This window comes from Myotis davidii, unplaced genomic scaffold (genome assembly GCF_000327345.1).
Source record: "Myotis davidii unplaced genomic scaffold, ASM32734v1 scaffold226, whole genome shotgun sequence".
NCBI lineage: Eukaryota > Metazoa > Chordata > Mammalia > Chiroptera > Vespertilionidae > Myotis > Myotis davidii.
This window is the reverse complement of record NW_006297224.1, coordinates 951,547-974,308: the sequence shown is the minus strand read 5'-3', so window position 1 is coordinate 974,308 and position 22,762 is coordinate 951,547. Positions and strand designations below refer to the sequence as shown.

At 35.3% G+C, this 22,762-nt stretch overlaps 1 protein-coding gene across 1 annotated transcript; it reads right to left on the bottom strand.

Annotated features, from left to right (window-relative positions):
- Positions 1-5,416: 5,416 nt before the first annotated feature.
- Positions 5,417-22,147, bottom strand: UBE2D3 (ubiquitin conjugating enzyme E2D 3). Its single transcript, XM_006772993.2, has 7 exons — positions 22,088-22,147; positions 21,340-21,403; positions 21,215-21,246; positions 12,798-12,875; positions 10,746-10,851; positions 8,403-8,496; positions 5,417-6,285 (listed from the first exon to the last, which is right to left on the bottom strand). The coding sequence occupies exons 1-7, from the start codon at positions 22,130-22,132 to the stop codon at positions 6,240-6,242; spliced, it is 465 nt and encodes a 154-aa protein (XP_006773056.1). The 5' UTR covers positions 22,133-22,147; the 3' UTR covers positions 5,417-6,239.
- Positions 22,148-22,762: the final 615 nt, after the last annotated feature.

Genomic DNA, 22,762 nt, shown 5'->3' with positions numbered 1-22,762 from the left:
TCCCTTTTAAAAAGTTTTTTTTGCCCAGCCAGCATGGCTCAGTGGTTGAGTGTCAGCTTATGAACCAGGTGGTCACTGTTGATTCCTGGTCAGGGCACATGCCCAGGTTGTGGGCTCGACTCCCGGTGGGGAGCATGCAGGAGGCAGTCAATGATTCTCTCTTATCATTTATGTTTCTAGCTCTCCCTCTCCCCTCCTCTCTGAAATCAATAAAAATATATTTTAAAAGTTTTCCCAGCATGATTTATTGCCTTTTCACAGGGTAATTATCCATACTGATAGAAATGGAAATGTCCATCTATTTGCTATGGTGGTATTTAACTTGTAGAAAGAATGTTCCATTTATTATTTTTCTATAGCATGTTGCGTATGTTTCTGTACTTTTGGAGTAAAAAAAAAAGCAAGAAATACGTTTGGCAAAGTCTATCATTAAGCTCATATTCATTATTAAATATCTGAGCACTGTAATAATGTGCAAGGTCCTCATCTAGTCACTGAGGGATAGAGAACACAAATCAAAACCCTGTTCTTATACTTTGTCTTCTGGGGTGAAGTTGAGGAGAAACAATAAATATTACATGTAAGGTGGCTAATACTGAATATCCCATGGTGCACTCTATAATGGTGGTGCTGTGTTGCTATTTTATGTAGAACTACACTGGGTGGCCATATTATGAATGGCCTGATTATTGTGACCATCCCATCAGTACTTCGTTGGGCCACCTTTTGCCTTCAATACTGCGGCGATTCTTCTTGGTATTGATTCCACGAGATGTTGACAGGTGATTCGAGGAATCTGACACCATGCCTGATGAATAGCACTGTCCAGTTCTGTGAGATTTGATTGTTGTGGAACCAGCTGCCTGATGGCTCTTTTAACTTCGTCTCACAAATGCTCAATTGGATTGAGATCTGGTGATTGTGGGGGCCACCTAAGCAAGGTAAAGTCTCCCTCATGTTCTTGAAACCACTCCTGTACAATGCGAGCACCGTGGCATGGCGCATTGTCTTGTTGGAAGAAGTCGTCTCCATTGGGATACACCATCAACATGATAGGATGAACTTGATCAGCAATGATACTTAGGTATGTTGTGCTATTCAGACGTTTATAATTATCTGGCCCTCTAGTAACTTCAGCACAAAATTATAGCTAATTTGCCTACAAACGTCAGGTGGTCATAATAATCTGGCCACTCAGTGTAGAAGCCCAGTGCATGAATTCATGCATTGGTGGGGTCTGGCCAGCCCATCCCAAACGGAGATGGGGGGTCGGTGGGGGCTGGGGCCGGTTGAGAGGAGGGGCCATGGGCGGTTGGCTGGTCAGCCCCACCCCCTGGTCAAACTCCCAGACCAGGCTAATTTGCATATGCCTTTTATTATATAGGATATAGTATAGTCAAAAGCCACTCGAATTGACATTTGAACAGAGACCTAACAATTAGGAGATAGCCATATGATATCTAAGGTTAAGATCATTCTAGGCAAGGGAAGAACAAGGGCAAACATCTCAAGTCTCAGCAGAGGCCTGTGTGACAGCTGAGGGAGTTGGGGAAGGTGTGGAGGCAAGCAGTGATTAGAAATTTAAGTGGTGGGAAGTCAATACAGTCTGTAAATTGCTATTAATATTTTGGCTATTCTGAATAAGATGGGAAACCATTAGGTTTGTAGCAAAGGGATGATATGACATAGTTTAAAAGGATTATGCCAGGTGTTGTGTGGTAGATTGCTGTGAAGGAAGAATTTGGGAGACCACCCAGTAAGCTATTGCAATAATCTGAGATGGTGAAGCTTTAGACCATTGTGCAGCAGTGAATATGGTATACACGTAGGTCCTGAATAAAATTTAGAAGAACTGACAGGAGTGGAGAAATCAAGGTTGATGCCTAGTTTGGGGGCCAGTGCAACTGAATGTCATTTACTGAGGCCAAGAAGAGGTATGCATGTGTACATGTCTGTATGTAGATATCAAGTCAGCTTTAGACATCTTAAAGGTACCCTTTCAGGTAGCAGTTCAGGAGAGATGGCTGGGAGGTCAGCAAATGACAGTTGGTTAACTGTGTTAAGTAAACAGAGCATAAAAGTACTCCCACTGTTTGGCCTTGACATTTAAATTTGATATGATAAACAAGGAATGGAGATTACACAAAGTCTCAAACAATAAAATGTAAAAATGAAAGTGTTATTCATAAAACCATTTCCTACAATACATGAAAAAATCAAGAGGGCTCAAAATAAAAAGTTCATCTAGAAATAGTGTACAACTTGGAGATAATTATCAGAAGCACTGTTCTAGAGTTAATTATAAAAAAATTCTTCAAAATGAGGCAACAAAGTACTTATAGGTTAGCAGAAAATAATGCCAGTGGTCATTATAAAAGTCCTAAAGAAAACAAGTGTTCAGCCAACTTCAATCTTTTCTAGCCTTTCTAGAAAACTGTAGTTTTGATTTTCTTGTTTCTTCATCACTTGGCAGGGCAGAAGCTGTCATGCTTTTAAATCCCATTTCCGAACACCTTTACCATTTACTTTTCCCATTACATTGAAAGGTTCTACCAACTGCCTTAAGCTATACTTAATGTTAATTTCAGTAACACTGCAAACACCCCTAACATGACAACTCACTTTTGCAGTTTAAAAAAAAAAAAATTGATGTAAAAGCCACAGAATGAAGCCAGGGTTCAAATCCTTGTTCAGCTAGATAACCAACATTTAGCACTTTTGTACCTAGTTGCTTTTTTTCAACACTATCCAGACCTTGGTTGAATTATTTATACTGCCTTGCCGCTCCCCCAAGGTCTTAGTTATGAATTTGAATGTCAGGATGTTTGTTACTCAGATTAATTGCAGTATATTATTTTAAATGTGTCAATCCGCCTACAATATTATTTGTAATTCAAAGTACAAATTTGTCAATTATATGGAAATGTACTACTTGGGCATACAATCTAAGTTCCTGTAGCCATGAAATAGGAGTTGTAAAATAACTCTAGGGTCCAAGGATTACTAAATTATAAAGGAGAGAGCTAGGAACAAACTTCCAAACTAATCTGCTTGGTTTAAAACAGGCTACTGGGTGCCACTCCATGGTTTCTCAATCAGTAATAGTCCTGCAGTGGCATCTAGTAAATTTCCATTGTAAAGAATTTCCCGAATGGCCCTGGCTGGGTGGCTTGGTTAGTCAGAGTATTGTCCTGTGCACCAAAAAGGTTGCTGGTTTAATCCTGTCAGGGCTCCCGCAGGAGACAACTGACCATGTTTCTCTCTCAAATCAATAGAAACATATCCTCAGGGGAAGATTAAAAAAAAATTCCCAGATGATACTGGTATTACTGGTTTTGGGATCACTTTTTGAATCACTATCCTAAATTCTTTATACTTTTAATTTCTAAGTTCAAAACAGAATTTACAAACAATATTAGGTTAAAGTGTGAATTTCATGTTAGCTGGAATTACTGAGTAAGACCAAAGTGTCTTTAAACAGAGTTTAATGGTAACAATTCCTTTAAAGCTCAATTAACCTTAGCTATTACAAGTGTTATGCAGATGTTACTAGACAATATTTAGTGACTTGCACTGGGTTCCTCATAAAATAGAAGACAAATTCACCTAAAAGTGTAACCAACAATCATTTAACAGCTTTGTTATGCCAATACAAAACATGGCTAATTTGAGTCACCCCCCAAATCACTAATACAGCATAAGTATCTGAAGCATATTTCAACTAAGCCATTTAAAAAAAAAAAGTGAGTGTTCACTACCCCTGAGACCACTAGTTGTGATTCATACTTTAAAAAATTGTGAGTACACCCACACGAGAAAGCAAACTAGAATTTCTAAAAAAAGGTCTGATTATCACATTGCCAACTTGCCCAGGAACAAAAATGAGTCCACTCACAATATAATTTACTATTAGCAAGTCCACTGGACTGTAATTCTCATAGGTTACAGAAACTACTTGAGTTTGTGCATTAAAAGATATAGGAAATATACAAGAACCAAAATCATTTTTTAATCTGTCAATATTCACATGAGTCCTACACATGGCACTAGTAATGTAAATGGGAATAAAAGGGCAAATTCTTAGATTCTTTAAAAGGTTTCATTGGAGATAATCTCAAGTCCAGTGTCCATACACTCAAAAATGTTGGTTTCCAGGTATGTACTTTACTGTTCTCTTAAGCCTGGAGAAGTCTTTATGGCTCATTCCTTTAGAAATGACATAGAAATGTTGTAGAAATCAAGTCAGATACAGAGAACTGGACACATCTAATGTTAAACAATCAATGGTGTAAGAAAGTCATCTCTATTAAGTACTTAAGAGTTGTCTATGGCTAAGGTCAATCTGAAAGCCAATTAGCGATCCAACAGCAGGTGTTTTATGGTTGGCTTTCAAATAATGATATGCCCACTAAAGCTGTTATTTTGAGAGTAGATTCTCAAAAGTAAGTATTTTGAAAATAGAGCCAAAGGACAGTGTATCTTAGCTTGTAGAGAGCAGTATGTTAATTTTTCATTTGTAATTTGAATCCAAAAGTATTAAATGTATGACACCTACCCTTAAGGAGTCGATTTTTAAGCAAAAAAATTAAATTTAAAAAATCATTCATTGGAAAAAATTGTTGTTAGATTGATATTTCTCAATGAAATGCTTATCACAGAATTAAGCCAGAACATGTTCGGAAGGCATGCATTTCACTTCCAGTTTAGAGAATCTCAGTCAATAAATCATGTCCAAACTACATATTAAAATGTTTATAAAAATCAAGCTTTAACATTTATTTTATATCTAGCTTTCCACATGTGTGCAGACAAGAAATAAGATTGCACATAAGTGTAAGCAGTGCAAAAATGTGGAAGTGGAGAAAGGTCAGACGTGCTAGAAATCGGATACAGATTCTAAGAAAGCAATGGACAAATCAAAATAACTAGGAAAAGGGTAAAACTACATGGTCAGAATTAGGAAGGGTGAAGAATGATAATGCCCTTGTTGCTACAGAAGTTAAATTAGTGGCACACATAGCACTTGTCAAACGAAAAATTATCCAATAGCATTGACTTTTATTCATTCATGTTAGGTCACCTGAAATGATATCTGTTGCATTTAAATGCTCATTAATGTAAATGGCTGAACAAACCCATTTCAATGGATACTCAATATCCCACATAGTTAAGTCACTTCAACATAGCCTCATGACAACTCCCACACCAAACAGTACTTTATTTTGTAAATTTAAACCCATACAAAATGCAACAGACTGTGCACTTTTAACTGAACATGGCAAAATATTCACTCTTTTGAACTTTACATCATCATTTGATGTCAAACAATGAAGCAAATCCCAACAGTATATACAAAAACAGCTTTGCATTTACAAAAGATTGTTTCCCATACTGATTAATCCAGGCAGCTAACTCATTGGTTTATGCAACTTTATTGAAGAAAAATAAATCAATTACTAGCAGAGCTATTAGTTGATCACTCATCCATTGACAACTTGCATCATTTATTCAGTGCTATATTAAACAGTGTATTGGAAGATAGATTAACTAATAGCTCCAAGCCTCCTAACAATTTAAATGAAAATTACAAAATGTTTGAGACCCTATTTTGGAATACAAAGGGTGTTTTGACTTCCAATTTCCATTCTCTGTAGAACAAGAACAGGTCATTCCTTTATTGACATGCATAAAATACATCACATTTTCTGTTCTGCTGATGCTATAAATTCAATACCAATTCTCCAGCCACATCAGTTATGAGCATAAAGTATATCATGTAACCTCAGATCTCTAACAGTGGAAGGCTTAAACAAGAATGGATGCTGCTAGAATAATGCTGTTTCCTTTGATGCGACAACTGAGCCTCCATCTCCCTCCCCCTCAGATGATTTCTTCAGCATGTTAGAGCAGTGAGGAATGGTTTTAGTCTCATAACCAAATTAGAGTGAAGACATTGGCCACATAATACACATGCTCCATTTTTTAAAAAAATTCTGAATCTTGGGCAACTGTTCTCTTGTAACTACTTTACAGTTTCTAAAAGCAGTTATTGTCCAAAGCTGGAAGAACTTAAGTCTTCTCAGATGAGCATGTGAATGAATGGAGGGAGGTAAACAAAAAATAAAATTAAAAAAGATGAGGTCTGATAGGGGAGCAGCCGGATAAGAAAATCAAAAAAGGAACAGTAATTTAAAGTTTATTCCAGCTATAATGCAGGTTATTCTGACTTTAAGGTAGCATCACATGGCATACTTCTGAGTCCATTCCCGAGATATTCTGTTGTACCTGTAAACAAAGAATATGTTATTTAAAAAGTTAAAGAATACTTAAAAGGGAAAGACTTCTATGTTACCTCCAGACTCATTTTAAAGTCATCTAATGGCTGTGATTAGAATAAAGCCAACAGGGAGAAATAGTATTGGTATTCATTCAAAGCACTGTGGAAAATAAGAACCTTATGCCTCCAGAATACTAAACGTAGTATTTTAATAAACACAACAAAGTGGCACTGAGATTGGGGAAGCTAACAAAAATCAAAGACCTTTAATCTGCCCTACCAACTGAGCTAATGTTCTCATAGAAAATCTACAATTAGTATCCATTCCAAGTAATTTTAACATTTAAAAAAGTTTACAGTTCATCATGGAGTTGTCAGAACAGCACACACATTCTGTACATCTATAGAAATTTCCATCAAAGCCAGAACAAAACAGTTAACTAAACCATTTTATTCGAATCCTAGACTTTGACCCTGAGTATTATCAGAAAATGCCTTTAAGACCTAAGCACAGGCAGAAGATTAAGACATTGGAGAGGGTGGTAAAAGAGTAGTTTTCCAGAGGTGGGTGTGAGTGGTATGTGTCAATTAGAACCACGTGGGTTATTTTCAAATAGTGCGGTGATTGGAGATAACAAGCCTCACTTGAGACCTGATGAATTGGAATCTCTAGGGGTCCTCAAACTGTGGCCCGCCGAAAACAGAAAACATTTATCCGGCCCGCAAAGTGTTTTTGCCGCTGCTGCCTGTCCTGCTTAGCAGCCAACTCATCCCGGGCCCGCAAGTGCGCATGTGTGGAATGTCTGAGGGACAGTGAACTGGCGCCCTGTTTAAAAAGTTTGAGGACCTCTATACTGGAAATAACTTCGCTTAAAATAAAATCAACAGGTAATTCACACAAAAGCAAGGTTATTTATGCTGAGAAAGATCACTAATATTGATAAATGCCATCAATTTCTCCATTAATACCCATTCCATAGTCTTACTTAGCAACAAAAAACATGATAACCTTAATAAGAAATGAATATATGTCAAAGGGCACAGAACTTTCAGATATTTACAGTTTTGAACTTTATAAAGTATTAACTATCTTCATTTCAACAAGAACTAAACATGGTTCAAGCACTTTTCTCAACTTTAACATATAGAGAAGTTCTTTATACCAATTCATGGTGACTTTTATTTAAGGATACCCTCTCAAAAAGCCAGCACTTTTAAACAAAGGTTTCACTTAGCATATAGGGAGCCACAAAGTAGAGCTAACACTACTGCATGCATGTCAGTAATGAACATTTAGTTTATAGGCATAGGCTTAATTAAAGGCATAGGCTCAATTAAAAGTTTTCCCCCTTATATTATTATCTCAGCAAAATCTAAACTACATCATCACATTCCATACAGTATGGGTACAAAGTTAAAAATATACCAATTTTAAAATGTAAACACCATGGAGGTTTGAAAGATTATTATTTAAATTTCCATTTCTTACTAGTGCTATATAACGACTTTGTCATGCAAAAATACTCTCAAGCAATAACTACTGGGTATTCTTTCACGCTAAACAGAGATCAAGCAGTTAAAGAACCGTTTTCAGAAAACTGCCACATTGGTTACCGGTTGTTAGTTGATACAGTGCCTTAAAGCATGCAGCACTCAAGTGCTGGCAGTACCATGAATAAGCGCACCATAGAGTGCAGATCCTCTTACCCTACAACATAGCGTATTTCTCTGTCCACTCTCTTGCTAACCTATTGTACCTAATTGAACAAGTATACTTAGTGTTAATTATAAATACAAAAATTATAATGGTAAAGTTGTACATAAAAATAGTTCAGATATTTGAGAAATTTAGACCAAAGTTTTAAAATAGTACCAATATTATTTTCAAAACGTAATTGTGGTGAAGAATTTGCTTTCTTCCCCAAAACTTAATAATTAAAGTGACAAAGTGTTGAACATGTTAGAAAATAAAACATTTTAGAGGGGCTATTATTCACTGTCACATAACTAAAACCTACTATCATCTTACCAGAAATTAGCACCAAGTCTTCTTGGCATTGCCACAACTTACAGCAGAGTATAAACCTAACTCATTCAGAAAAATTACAAACTACTACATACTTACTTATCTCTGTCTGTTTTATAGATCCGTGCAATCTCTGGCACTAGGGGGTCATCTGGGTTTGGATCACATAGCAGTGAACAAATGGATAAAAGAACTGCAAGAAAACAAATGTGGTTACCCAGCACCGGGATTTTGAATTTTTAAAAGTGCATTTAAAAACATTACTATACCCACTTACATCAAAGGATAGATCACCCAGACAGAAAATCAGTAAGAAAACAATGGCCTGAAATGTCACATTTCACCAGATGATCTTAACATATATTTAAGAACATTTCATCTAAAAACTGTAGAATACACATTCTTTTTAAATGTACATGGAACATTCTCTAGGATAGGTAACACTGTAGGCCATAAAACAAGTTTCAATTAATTCAAGACTGAAACTTTATAAAGCATCTTTTCTGACCACAACAGTATGAAACTAGAAATCAAAAGCTATTATAAACCTAAATCTTCAAAAGACTGTTATTAGTTTATATCTTCAACTTAATGAGAAAAATATTTACAGACATTTTGCTTCACAGGAGACGAGGTCCTGGTAAAAAAAAAAAAAAAGCTAAAAACAGAGCTCTGTTGGGTTTAATACTAGCTATAAAAATATTGCCAAACTCCAGAGTTCCAAGATAGTCAAATAATGCCATTGTTATTCTTTAACTAGGTGGCAGTAGAATTTAAGTCACTAGAATTTCTTAGTACTGAAGTAGGAAAATAGCTTTAATATGAATATATTTGGGGAATATCCATACCATACTATTCTTAGCTGTACAGTATAAAAAAATTTTAAAAAGTCCATTCTATCCTGCCCTCCCCTTAAGAAGTTTCACAGAAACTCCTAACTGCTCCACTGAGTATGATTCCTTCCCTTGACTTTACAAGGTAGAGGCCACATACCTAAAAGTATGGACTAAATGAAACAACACCGTGGTCTAACTAAATGAGCTTTCAATGCTAACTCTTACCCTTATCCTATTCAACATGGAAGATGCCAAGCATCATGAATCTGTCATTTTAAATGTCTAGGATGTGCCAGACATTGTGCAAGGTGTTATGCAATTTTCAGATATAAAAACTTGAAGTGGGTATGACAATCTTTAGATGAAGACAAAGAAAATACCATAAAAAAATCAATGTAATATATTATTACAGAAAATATAATTTTAAACCCAAGTGCAAGAGAGCAGATATAAAACTCAGCCTGTACTTACAGAAACATAATGTTCAATATAATAGTGCATTCCCAGCAATGGCAAAAAAAACCTGGAACCTACTTTTTAAGGTAATCAAAATACCAGGTACCAGGTGGGTAAGAGAGCCTAACTTGAAAGAAAATGGAAATGCCTCCAAGAGGGTGAAAACAGGTCTTAAAATTAGGTCACACTTGAAAAAATTATGGCAGCAAATTGTTCTTCTCTCCCCCAAAAGTGATTCTAGTCAAAAGTTTGAGAAATCCTGTACTACTCCTTAAGGAGATTCAAATGCATTATACAAACATACGAAAAAATTTATGATATCCTGTCTTAAATCCTGTTTCAGTTTGCATTTATTATACTCACAACATTAAAAACCTAATTTTGTGTACCTAAGGAATGCTAAACCAATACCAAAAACTGAAAATTACTTGAAGGCAGACTTCCTTCCCATTTAGTTTTGTGGTAGGTGATTTTTATCTGTGGGGTGAAAAGTGAGATAAAAAAAGGAGATAAAGATGGAGAGATACTCCATATCTCCATCTAAAATATTCATATAAAGACCAGACAACCTATTAGAGATGTCACATAATAAATCCCTATTAAAGGTAGAAAAGCAGACCTAATCTAGAGAGATTTCCAAGATTCTCTAATTTTCGACTGTTAGTAAGTAGTAACAAACGATCATGTTTTCATAACACATACCTTAAATTTTTTTTAAAAGGACTCAATAAAAGTTTATCAAAATGTTTTTTAATCTTAAATAATAAACACGTAACAGCAAAATCAAAATTATCTTGTACTGGAAACCTCAAAATTTAAAAGCTCTATGAAATTTAGGTATGCCATTTTAGTTCAAAGACAGCAAGTAAGTAAGCAAGTGAGAAGTACAAGTAGCTTAAGATTGAAAAATACTACAGAAATCACTTTGCTTTTATTATTTGAAAACAATGCCCCAACACCCTAATTTAAATTTTACCTTCTTCCCACAAATCTCTTTAATCAATAATGCAAAAAGAGCAAAGATGATGTAACTTATTCCTTCCCCATCTCTTATCAAAGTCAGCATAATATGCAGACAAGTAGGTGCAAAACTAAAATTCCTTTAACTACTAGAAAATCAGAGCAGTTCAAGACAATTCCTTTAGTTTACCTTTAGAAATAGTTAATGCAGGAGACCACTGTGATCTTAGAATATCGAGACAAATGCTGCCATTACTGTTAATATTTGGATGATAAATTCTTGTTGTAAATGCAACCTAAAATAAATAAAAAACCTTTAGGCATTTCTCCTAAATAAAAACAAGCATCCTAACTTAGGTAGAGGTTCTGTAGAAGACTTTTAGCAAGGCTTAAAATATTATCATAGTTTTAAAAAATCAAATCGCTAAAACCTAATTTATATACATAAAAAGACCAAAAATTACAGAAACTAATTTTTATATTCTCATAAAAAATCCTTCAAGAGTTCCCTCTTTTTTAATTACAATGGAAAATATAACTTTGGGGCAAGAGTATTACAGTGGAACGTTTCTCGAATTAATTCATTCTGGTAGGTTGTTCGAAAACAGAATCATTTTTTCCTTAGAAAAAATGTAAATTAAATTAATATGTCCCAGAGCCTCAAATGATTCCATTTTATTCTTTATTATATACAGTACATGTCTATTGTACTGTTTAATCTGTAAATAAACACTTAAAAAAACAAAAAGGACATGCAACAGAAATGAAAATTTAACAACGGAAATGTACAATAAATGAAAATTTAACAATTGTAAGCAAAAAAGCACACAAATATTCACAGTATAAATAATATTCTGAGATTTTAACTCATATTTGAGTGCATATTCTCTTTGTAACTTGAAAGATGTATGACTAATCATACAGGTATCAGCATGAAAGGGTTGTGAAGTGAATTGTTCGAGATGGGAGATGTTCAAGAAATGAGGTTCCACTGTAGTCTCAACAGTATAGTGAATGTTCTGAAGGTTATCTTTGGTCCTACCATGTCATAAGTATCAAAGAGTAACTTGAAGGGTATTTTTATTTTAACACTCATTAAAAAATAAAGATATTGCTGATTGTAAACCAAAATTTATAGACCAGCTAATTTAAGGTATCAAGTTACAAAGGTATAGATTTGACTTTGCATTTCCACTGTACATAAAATACAGTATACACCTTTGAATATCACCTAGGTGTTTCATCTAAAGTAAATGTCATATTGCACCCATAAGATGAAGATGGTCATAGTGAAGTGTCAATGTTCTATATGTATATTATCTTCTATGGTTAGTTGCATAGGTTGAATTTATGTAAAGTAAAGGAACATATGTTTTTGACACCTGTAAACCAGCCCACCTCAGTCAGTGCATTAAGCAACTCTAAGTTTTGATATTTAGTTATGCATGCAAACTCAAATTCCCAAAGTAATTATACTCTGCCTAAACTCCAACACAGTGATAGTATAAGTTGCAGCAATATGTGCACAAAGATTCTGTAACTGAACACCAGAAACCTATTACAAGATAGTAGGGTTAATAATCCAAATCCGTATAAAAACAATAAGGGGGGGGGGGGAGAGGAAATCCTACATAGCACATTTGAGCCCGACAACATTAAAGATAAGGTATTCCTTACCTCCGTTTACAAAATTCAAATCCAGGTCTAGCTTGTTTTAACTAAAGTTTAAGAGTCAGCATTCTTTATCAATGACTCAATTTAATATATTATATATATATATACACAGCCTCAATTATTCTTATCCATTATAAATAACATACATCAATTTTAGCCTTAATTATGCAAAACCCTAATTTCCTTTTTTACTGAATTTATTGGGGTGTCAGTGGCTAATAAAATTATATTAAGTTTCAGGTGTACAATTCTATAATACATCTATATACTGTCTTATTTGTTCACCATCCCAAGTCTCTTTCCATTACCATTTATCCTTCCTACAGTCTCTTCTACCTCCTCCCATCCCCCCTTTCCTCTGGTAATCTGGTAATCATCATACTGTTGTCTGTGCCTACAAGATTTATTTTTTCTTAATTCCTTCACCTTTTTTTTCACCCAGCCAGATAACCCTCCTCCCCTGACAGCTGTCAGTCTGTTCTCTATTATTAAGAATGCCCTATTCCTCTGAAATAAAATATAAATCTATACACTAACAGATTTTTTGGGGGGGGTTGGGGGTACTTGCCTTAGGTGGTTTGAAGGGGTAGTCTGTAGGAAAATGAATTGTCAAAAAGAATACACCACCTTGATATGGGCTGTCATTCTGTGGGGGAAAAAAAATATGCTTAACTGATACTTAAAACATTACTGTTAAATAATCCAAATGTAACACTTCTATTTTCTAAGCATTTCTCTAATAACAAAACAAAATTACCTACTACTTACACTGCAATAAAAGGTTAAATTACCTAAAATCCAGCTCATATCAAGGAAAAACAATCAAAATTTACTATAGAGCCATGAATGCTAATTTACTTAAATCCCATTTTACATAAGTCACCAAAGAATTTAAAAATTTATCCAGAAACAAATGTTCTAGGTCTTGATTTTCACAAAAGTATACTTAGCAATAAAGTCAATAATGCAATATTATTAAACAAACTATAATTTGAAAATAAATTCTTACATTTGTAGAATGATAGTAATATACACACAAATGGTTTTGTATCATCCTGGCCACGGGCAAACCAAAATGTTAGCTATTGCAGGTAACATACAACTAGCTTCACCAGAAGCAGAACAGAAATAAATAGGTTTTTTAAAGACAGTTTAATTCCAAATTGGCCCCTCAAACTTCTCATTTAACACCATGGAAGTTTTTTCTTCAAAAGCATACTGAATTCTCCACAGCAAATCAATTCACAGGATTACTAGATTTGGAAAACAATGTGGATTTGTTCTTAGATTTCAACAGAAAACAAATTTTCAAGTTATAGCAGTATTCTTTCTCCTTTGTTGTTTTGCTTATTAGAATTTGATTGTGAAGAAATCCCTTAGCAAATAAGTATTACATACATTAGTATGAAGCAACATTTGCATGAAACTACTTGCTAGGACTTTACATTAATTTAACCAATACCAAGAAAAAGATATCATTGTTCCCCATTTTATGGATGAATAAAGAGGGGCTTAAAGAAGGAATTTAAAATTCTCAAGTGCACAAATAATGTATCACAGAACCAAGATTTAAATCCAGATCTTATGAAAACCACTGATCAACACCAATCAAAGAATGATGACAGAGTCAGGATTTTAAGGTAATAGAAAATATAAAATTGCTTAATTGCCCTTGGATAGACAAAGATGTTATTTGAAAATTTAGAGTGACTGGAGTATGTACATAGCGTAAAATGAGTTTTTTCACTTGCCCATTCTGGGTGTTAGGCAAATAAAAACTTCTATAGTTCTGACATTTTAATATAGCTCATTTAACCCACAGCGCTCTGTAAAATAATTAAGTACTAGTTGAATTAATCTAACTCCCTTCTTTATAGGGGGTATAAGGGATAGACAGAACAATTTCTTATCTTGATGGACTTACAGTCTGGTAAAGAGACATGCAATGAGATATGTTACAGAGAGGAAAATTGAACAGGATATACCTGGGCTTTAAAAGAAATCAATTTACTGATGAAAAATCAAGTTCAAAGAAACATGCAAATTGGAAATGAAAGAACAATTTAAACCAAGTCTTTTGTACTCCAAACTCTTTCTTTTTTGTACTATCTAGTCTATATTTCATACAATTAACAATTTAAAGATAACCCTAAAAAGTTCTTATAAAATCCAAGTCCAAAAGTTTTTTAAGCCTTCATTCCAAGTTTCACAGTCAAATGCTATTATCTGACTGCTTCTGAAAAGGCAATCTAATGATGAGATTTAGGCAAAGCCAAATTTCATTTCATTTGTTCAAAAAAAAAATTTGTGAAATGAAAATATTTTAAGGTTACAATGTAACACAAATTCTACAATCAAAGAGGAAAAACTGGTATAACTACAAGATTCAGAGTAATAAGCTATGCCATCAAAAAACCCGAAATTCTCTACCAAATTTACCATAAATTGTCAAACAGAAAATACAACAAAGAGAAAAAAAAAAGTAATACTTTGATCAGTAAACTGACCCAAATCTTAGAAACCCAGGATTTTATATTGAATCTCTGCTTTAGACACCACACCTCTACCCCGGTTTTGCTCCTATCAGTCCAAGTTGCTCCTTTCTCAGTGTCTATACCAGGGGTGGGCAAACTTTTTGACCCGAGGGCCACAATGGGTTCTTAAACTGGACTGGAGGGCCAGAACAAAAGCATGGATGGAGTGTTTGTGTGAACTAATATAAATTCAAAGTAAACATCATTACATAAAAGAGTACGGTCTTTTTTTTTTTTTTAGTTTTATTCATTTCAAATGGGCCGGATCCGGCCCGCGGGCCGTAGTTTGCCCATGGCTGGTCTATACTCTTCCACTATGGCAAGCCTAAAATGTTAACATTCACACAGATTCATCTTCTGCTTTTATCTCCTGACCCATACTCTTAAGTCTTGCTCTGATGTTTTTCATTCCAGGACATATATTCAAATGCCTACAAATATTCCTACTTAGATGTCTCCTATGTCCAAAACTGAAATGACAATAGCAGTTACAAATCAGGATCTCATCATTGACTGTCTCATCTCCTCAAAATAGTTACAAATTGTAATGAGCCTTAAAATCTCTTGAATTATCCTACTCTCCTTTGGCATGCCCACTGCCCCTATTACCTTAGCTCAAGATCTTACTACAGTGATCCCTTCCTTAGCTGTGGTTTCATTTCTGCAGTTTGTTACCCAGTCAGAAAATATTAAATGAAAAATTCAAGACAAGAAATAACCAATTCTTGTTTTAAATTGCACACAGTATTTAAAAAAATATATTTTTATTGATTTCAGAGAAGAAGGGAAAGGGAGAGATAGAAACATCAATGACGAGAGAGAACCATTGATTGGCTGCCTCTTGCACTCCCCTTACTGTGGGCTCGAGCCCGAAAGCTGGGCATGTGCCCTTGACAGGAATCGAACCTGGAACACTTCAGTCTGCAAGCCGATTGCTATATCCACCGAGCCAAATCGGCTAGGGACACATGCAGTTCTGAAGGTGTGCTGTCCCACTCGATCCCACCCATAACATGAAGTATCCCTCTCTGTCCAGCATACCTAGGCTTATCTCCTGCTTATTAGTCACTTAGTATCAGATATGTCACAGTATTGTGGTACTTGTGTTCAAGTAACCTGTTTTACTTAATTAAGGGCCCAAAGGGCAAAAGTGGTGACACTGGCAAATCATATAGGCCAAAGTAAAGCCAAAAGCACTTTTACGGGAAAAGGTAAATACAGTACAATAAGATATTTTGAGAAAACCCACATAGTTTTTTCTACACTATAATAATAAAAGCGTAATATGCTAATTATACCGGACGTCCTTCTAGACTAAGAAAGGGCTGCCAGGGAAGCCCGGGTCCTGGGTGTCAGAGGGAAGCCGGTGCTAGCAGCTGGGGGAAGGAAGGCCTACCCTTGCACAAATTTTGTGCATCGGGCTTCTAGTACTGTCATAATTCTCTTTTATTACTGTTGTAAATGTCTAATTTACAAATTAATTTTTATCACAGGGAAGTATGCATAGGAAAACACACAGTATATATAGGGTTGGGCACTTTCTATGGCTCCAAGCATCCTCTGGAGATCTTGGAAGATATTCCCTGCCATGGAAAACGGGGGGACTACATCTTTTGTCTACCATTATGGCAATGACTTGGCACTGGTATTCCTGCCTTCACTACAGCTTTGCCCTATTGCTGTAGTCTTTTAAAGATACAAGTTATAGCCCTAACCGGTTTGGCTCAATGGATAGAGTGTCGGCCTGCAGACTGAATGGTCCCAGGCTCGATTCCAGTCAAGGGCATGTACCTTGGGGAGGCAGCTGATTGATGTTTCTCTCCCATTGATGTTTCTTACTCTCTCTCTTTCTCTCCCTTCCTCTCTGTAAAAAACCAATAAAATATATTTTTTAAAAAAGATACAAGTTATTACTCTGCTTGAAATCTAGTACAGCTTTCAAGACAAAGGTCAAAGTCCAAACCATCCAAGGTGCTTTAAGATCTGGTTCCCACCCACGAAGTTAGCCTCATTTTCCACCAAAATATGCTCATTCCTGCACATAAATAAGTATGCTTCCTATCTCCTTTACCCCCTACTTGAAATATTCTGACATGTCCTTATCTTCTGTATCTGCAGGACCATACCTAAATACTGCCTTCCTGTAGTCCACTCTGCTGGCTGCCCTTCTCTTATACCCCATCTCTACAGTTACTATGCCCAACATTCTTGTAACTTATTTACTTGTAGTTCCCTTTTCCACTAGACTACAAAGCTGCTTTTTTAAAAAATATATATATATATATTTTATTGATTTTTTTCTAGAGAGGAAGGGAAAGGGATAGAGAGTTAGAAACATCGGATCAGCTGCCTCCTGCACACCCCCTACTGGGGATGTGCCCGCAACCAAGGTACATGCCCTTGACCAGAATCGAACCTGAGACCCTTCAGTTTGCAAGCCAAAGCTTTATCCATTGAGCTAAACCGGTTAGGGCTACAAAGCTTCTTAAAGAGTAAGGTACTGAAGGGAAGAGTTTTTATGTATCATTAGATTTTGCAAGAAATGCCCTAATATATAAATGGAAAATGAACTAATAAAATACCAATGACCCAATTATTTCAGATGGTTTTCGTGGCTGATTTTGCTCAGGCTACAATGGTTACATTATTCACAATTATGGTACAGCCATACCTCGTTTTACTACACTTCAGGGATGTCGCTTTGTTTTTTAAAACAAATTGAAGCCAAGACAGCTTACCAGCATAAAGATTATGACTCACTTTATTGTGATATCAGCTTTATTGAGGTGGTCTGGAATCTAACCCACAATACCTCTGAGGTATGCCTGTACTTTCTTCTATGGCTTCATCAAAGATTAGGTAGAAGTCAGTGTGGTTTTCCAAAGAATTTCAAAATATCTTTCTGACAGCTCCATTTCCAATTAAAGAAAAATCAGGCATGTAAATATCAGAAATAATAGGCAAGTTAATTTTTCAACTCATCAATTCTTAATAGGAATTACCAGCCGAAGTTTTAAAAATTGCCTAACTAAGCAATGCTGTTAATTCTTTCAAAGGTTTACTTTTTATGTTACCTTCACAAAGAATATGCTAACACATATAATTAGAACACTGGTTCTCAACCTTCCTAATGCCGTGACCCTTTAATACAGTTCCACATTTTGTGGTGACCCCAACTATAAAATTATTTTCATTGCTACTTCGTAACTGTAATTTTGCTACTGTGATGGATCATAATGTAAATATCTGATATGCAGGATGTATTTTCATTGTTACAAATTGAACATAATTAAAGCATAGTGATTAATCACAAAAACAATATGTAATTATATATGTGTTTTCAATGGTCTTAGGCGACCCCTATGAAAGGGTCGTGCGACCCCCAAAGGGGTCGCGACCCACAGGTTGAGAACCTCTGAATTAGAACCAAACGTTTTTGCCTCGTAACTTCTAATGACCAACAGCATTTCCTGACTATAATCCACTAAAATTCAACAGTGACTCTGTACTAAAACTTATTAGATGTTCTATTCCTTAGAAAGTCAGAAATCTTGAGTTCCTTGGTACTGTCATTACTTTAACTTAACTAAAAAATACTCGAAACAAAAATAATTTTGTTACTATTTGTTCTTCCAGCAAATCTGCAATTATGGGTTGTTACGTCACCACTAGCCCTGTTCTTTTAGGTCACATCTGTATTACATATAAAGTAAGCATACAGCGGGGACTTGACTTACGAGTTTAATTCGTTCCGAGACCGAGCTCATTAAGGAGCTCATTAAGGAGTTCGTTAATGCAAATTACTCTGTCAACTCAAAGCAAAAAATCGGCAGAGACACAGCTGGTTATCTCAAAAAACTCGTTAGTCGGGACACTGGTAAGTCAAGGCCCCACTGTACGAACAAAATAAGGTATATTTACCTAATCAAATTATTATGTTTTGACATAAAGATGGTATCAAAAGTCAAAAATATAATGAGCTGTGTTATCAATGATAATCATTAATTACTTACAAGTCAGCACTTAAACTTCAGTGCTTACTTATAAAGAGGACAAGACTGGTATTTTGGGTGAGTTTTTGTAACCTTTGAATACTTCCTAAAATTATCCAAACAGTAAGAAACAATCTCTTAGAAAGCAAGTACATTTCAGGAAATAATGCAGCCAAAGCAAAACTGTAATTGCAGTTTAAATATTTTGCTTCTGTTAATCAGGGAATATTTAAATAGTTCTGAAAACCAAATTACTGTCCTTTTAAAAGCAGAAAACAACTAGTCACTAATATTATATTAAAAGGCTGCTGAAGCCAGGGCATGTATCTCGGCTGCAGGTTTGATTCCTGACCTGATCAGGGCTTACAGGAGGCAACCAATCAACGTGTTCCTCTCACAAGGATGTTTCTCTACCTCTCTCTCCCCCTCACTCCCTTCCACTCTCTAAAAATCAAGGGGGGGAGGGGGAATCCTGGGGTGAGGATTAACAAACAGCTCCTGAAAAATAATTTAGCAAGAATAGCCATAACTATATGAATGAAGATTTCAATATATGAAATGAAGATTTTTTTGGAAATAAAAGCAATAAAGTAAAGAGCTTAAAAATTGTCAGGGTAAGCAATTTTCTATCTTCTATTCGCTGAAAAATTACTAGCATGAACTACTCATTTATGTTTCACTTTAAGTTTACTATAGGTATATTCCTTACTTTTGGAAAAGAATAATAATAAGTGAAATTTCAAGTCAAGCAGAAAAACATTAGACTGGTTTTAAGAGTTGGTTTATTATGCACACCAAAGAGTTGATTACTCTTTGGGGTATTAATACTGACAACTAATTTTTATAATGAAATTATCTCAAAGCACCCTCTGGATCAAAGATGAGCTTTATTTGATAGATATGATGAGTTTTACTGAATGCTTTGAAAATTGGGTGATCTAAAATGGGAAAATTCTAGAAGTTGCAATTTCAAGTGCCTACAGATTCTATCTAGGTAGGCAAAATAAAGTGAATCTGGTAGAACTATGACAAACCCCATATTAAAAAGGGAACCAGCTGCCACTCTGTCCCAAGCCAATTTTGCTCGTGGGAATGAGGGCCTAGTCAGGGTTTTGTTTTTTTAAATGCGAAGATTGTCAGCTTTTAAAACACTTCATGGACCAAAGTGGGCAAAGCCACTAGTAAATTATATATATTGAAAAAATGTATATATAACAATTTTGTTACCAAATCAGACGAAAGAATCACTTTAAAAGTAAAATAAAGCAGTAAAAATTGCTCGAGATTGAGAATGAATAATCCTGATTTGTTAGATATTAGTATAACTCACATATATTCATATTATTAAACTAAATACAATCCCCCAAGTTTGATTTGATTCTTAATCTCTTTACCTCTAGGGTCATAACATTTCATAATTACTCTAACTCAATTTATTTCTCCTACATTTCTCTTACTAAGCACATTACCTATTATGTATTTCTCATGTTTTAATTGCCTGCCTCTCCCAGTACATTTAAATTTCTTAAAGCTTGAGAGAAATTGTGTCTATTGTATCCTTAACAGCACACAGGCAGGGGGCTCACATTGACTGAGATAGAAAAAAAGATTGAAATTATCAAAATCAAAACTGCTGAAAAACATTTTTTGATCCAACCCATCTGTTGGCCAACTTTTCCAAAGGTCTTTTAGAATTATAAACATCTACTTATTGACCATTATCTTCCCTAATACCTTATTGCCATTTATGTTGAGATTAAATCATCAAAAAGGGAAGAAAGCAGAAAATTCAGTTAAGACACACAGACTAGAATAGAAATCTGAAAGTGCCTTCCACGTAAAAAAAAGTGTTAAGTATTGTTTAAGATATAGTCTTACCCCAGGATGTTTTACTGCGTTCTAATTCTGTGAAATTCTTAGATGGTATCCATAATTCTGAATATTCAATTATCCAGCATATACAGTTTCTTATCTACCCAGGATAGAAAGGAATTTTGCTGTATTCAAAATATCTCTTTCTACCTAAAAATATTCAAATTTTGTATAATACCAAAATTCCAGAAAGAATCAAATATAAAAATAATACAGTTAAAACTAGATTTGGGGATGTTAACTGAATAATCTTTTGAGTAACACCCTGGTAGAGCCAGTTAATTAATTGGCTGTACAAATAACAGGAAACTGTGACAATGCTTTATACTGCTATGAAAGGAAACTAGATTGATGTGAAGAGATATTTGGTAGGTTAAAAGATGCTATACTCTAGACCACAGGGACACCCACATAGTATACATAACAAATGACTAATTCATTAAATTACTCTTTCTTTCAAAAGAAAAGTACAACTATGCATATTCAAAACAGAATTACAATGTAATACAAGAAACGTAAAGACTAAGTTAAAAATTACAACTAGATGCTGAATTTTAAGCACAAAATTTTAAATTGTTAATACTTACAGGTCCCATAATTGTGGCTTGCCAATGAAACACTAAAATCAAAACAAAACAAAAAAACTCTTGTTATCTAAAAATGTAAAACTTTTAAGAAATTAGCCATAAAAATAAACTTCAAAGTTACTTACTATCATCCCCAACTGGACCTGCAGAACACTGTGCTGGAGGGTCACGGGCCAAATCACTAAGTTCCTACACCAAAGCAGAAAATTATAATAAGAGTCAATATGCTAATACCGAGACCCCATTTTCAATAAAAACGTGGAAAAAATATGTCCTGATACACTCTGCTAATTTGCTTCTGAAAGTCACACCACAACTGCTTATAAGGTAATCAAGACAGCCAGAAAGATCCCAGGATTCACAATGCTAGAATGATATATAATAGCAAATGCTTCCAGTTCATTTTCACCTCATCCTTTTAGAAACAATCACTATTCACAATAATAAATATACTCTATTAGAAGAGGGAAATGGTTACTTATTGGACACATCCAAGACAACCACCTTGGCTAGGTGAGTTCACAAAGGTATATATAGACAGCAATATGAAATTCTTTATTACCCGAACAGCTGTCCTTTTGCAAACCAAAAAATTGTAATCAGGTATTTTCATAGCTTCAGAACTAGATAAGGCAGTTCTCAAGATTCACATCATGTGCTGAATTTTCCAGACCATCTCAGAGGCCCTCATTTTTACTGTCTTAAATTCTGTTCTTCTGAATCAAACTATACCCAGACCCCATTTTCCACTTGAAAAAACCTCATTTTGGTTTGATCTCCTTAATTCCCTCAACTTAGTATTAAATAAAAACAAAACAAAAACAAAACAAAACAAAAAAGGTTGAGTCAAATTACAACTCCGGAAGAACCTACCTCTCTAGGTAGAATTCTGCTCTTAGCAACTAACACAGTTTCCATAATTCCATCTGACCTTTTATTTACAAAAGATTTGCACGTGGCCCTTCCATGACTTGTGCATAACAAATGTGGTTTATCTATTGAGAATAAAGTTCACTACTAAGTTTAAAAAAAATTAAGATGATATATATCCTATCTAGTAATAGAAAAAATGGTAATTAACCATACCTCCAACATGCTTCCCATTGGCTAATCAGGGCGATATGCAAATTAACTGCCAACCAAGATGGCAGCCAGAGGCCAAGCAGCTGAAGCCAACAGGAGGCTTGCTTGCTCCAGTGATGGAGGAAGCCAGGTTCCCCGCCTGCTGCTGCCGGCCTCCAAGCTGCAGTCTAAGAAACAATGTTGCAATTATAGAAGCTAAACAAACCCAGAAACCTGCATTCAGCCAGCCGGGCCGAGCTGGAGTTGCAACAGTGTTTCAATTTTGAAGCCAAACAAACTGAGGTTTCAGAGCTGGAGCCCAGCCTCAGAGCTAAAGCCGGCTCTCAGCTCCAGTGACAGCCATAGAAGATAAATAAATCCCAGAATAAAAAAAAGAAAAAAGGAGAGGTTGGGAGTTTCAGTCACCCGCCAGCCTGAAAACAGCCCTCAGCCCCTCACCCAGATTGGCCAGGCACCCCAGTGGGG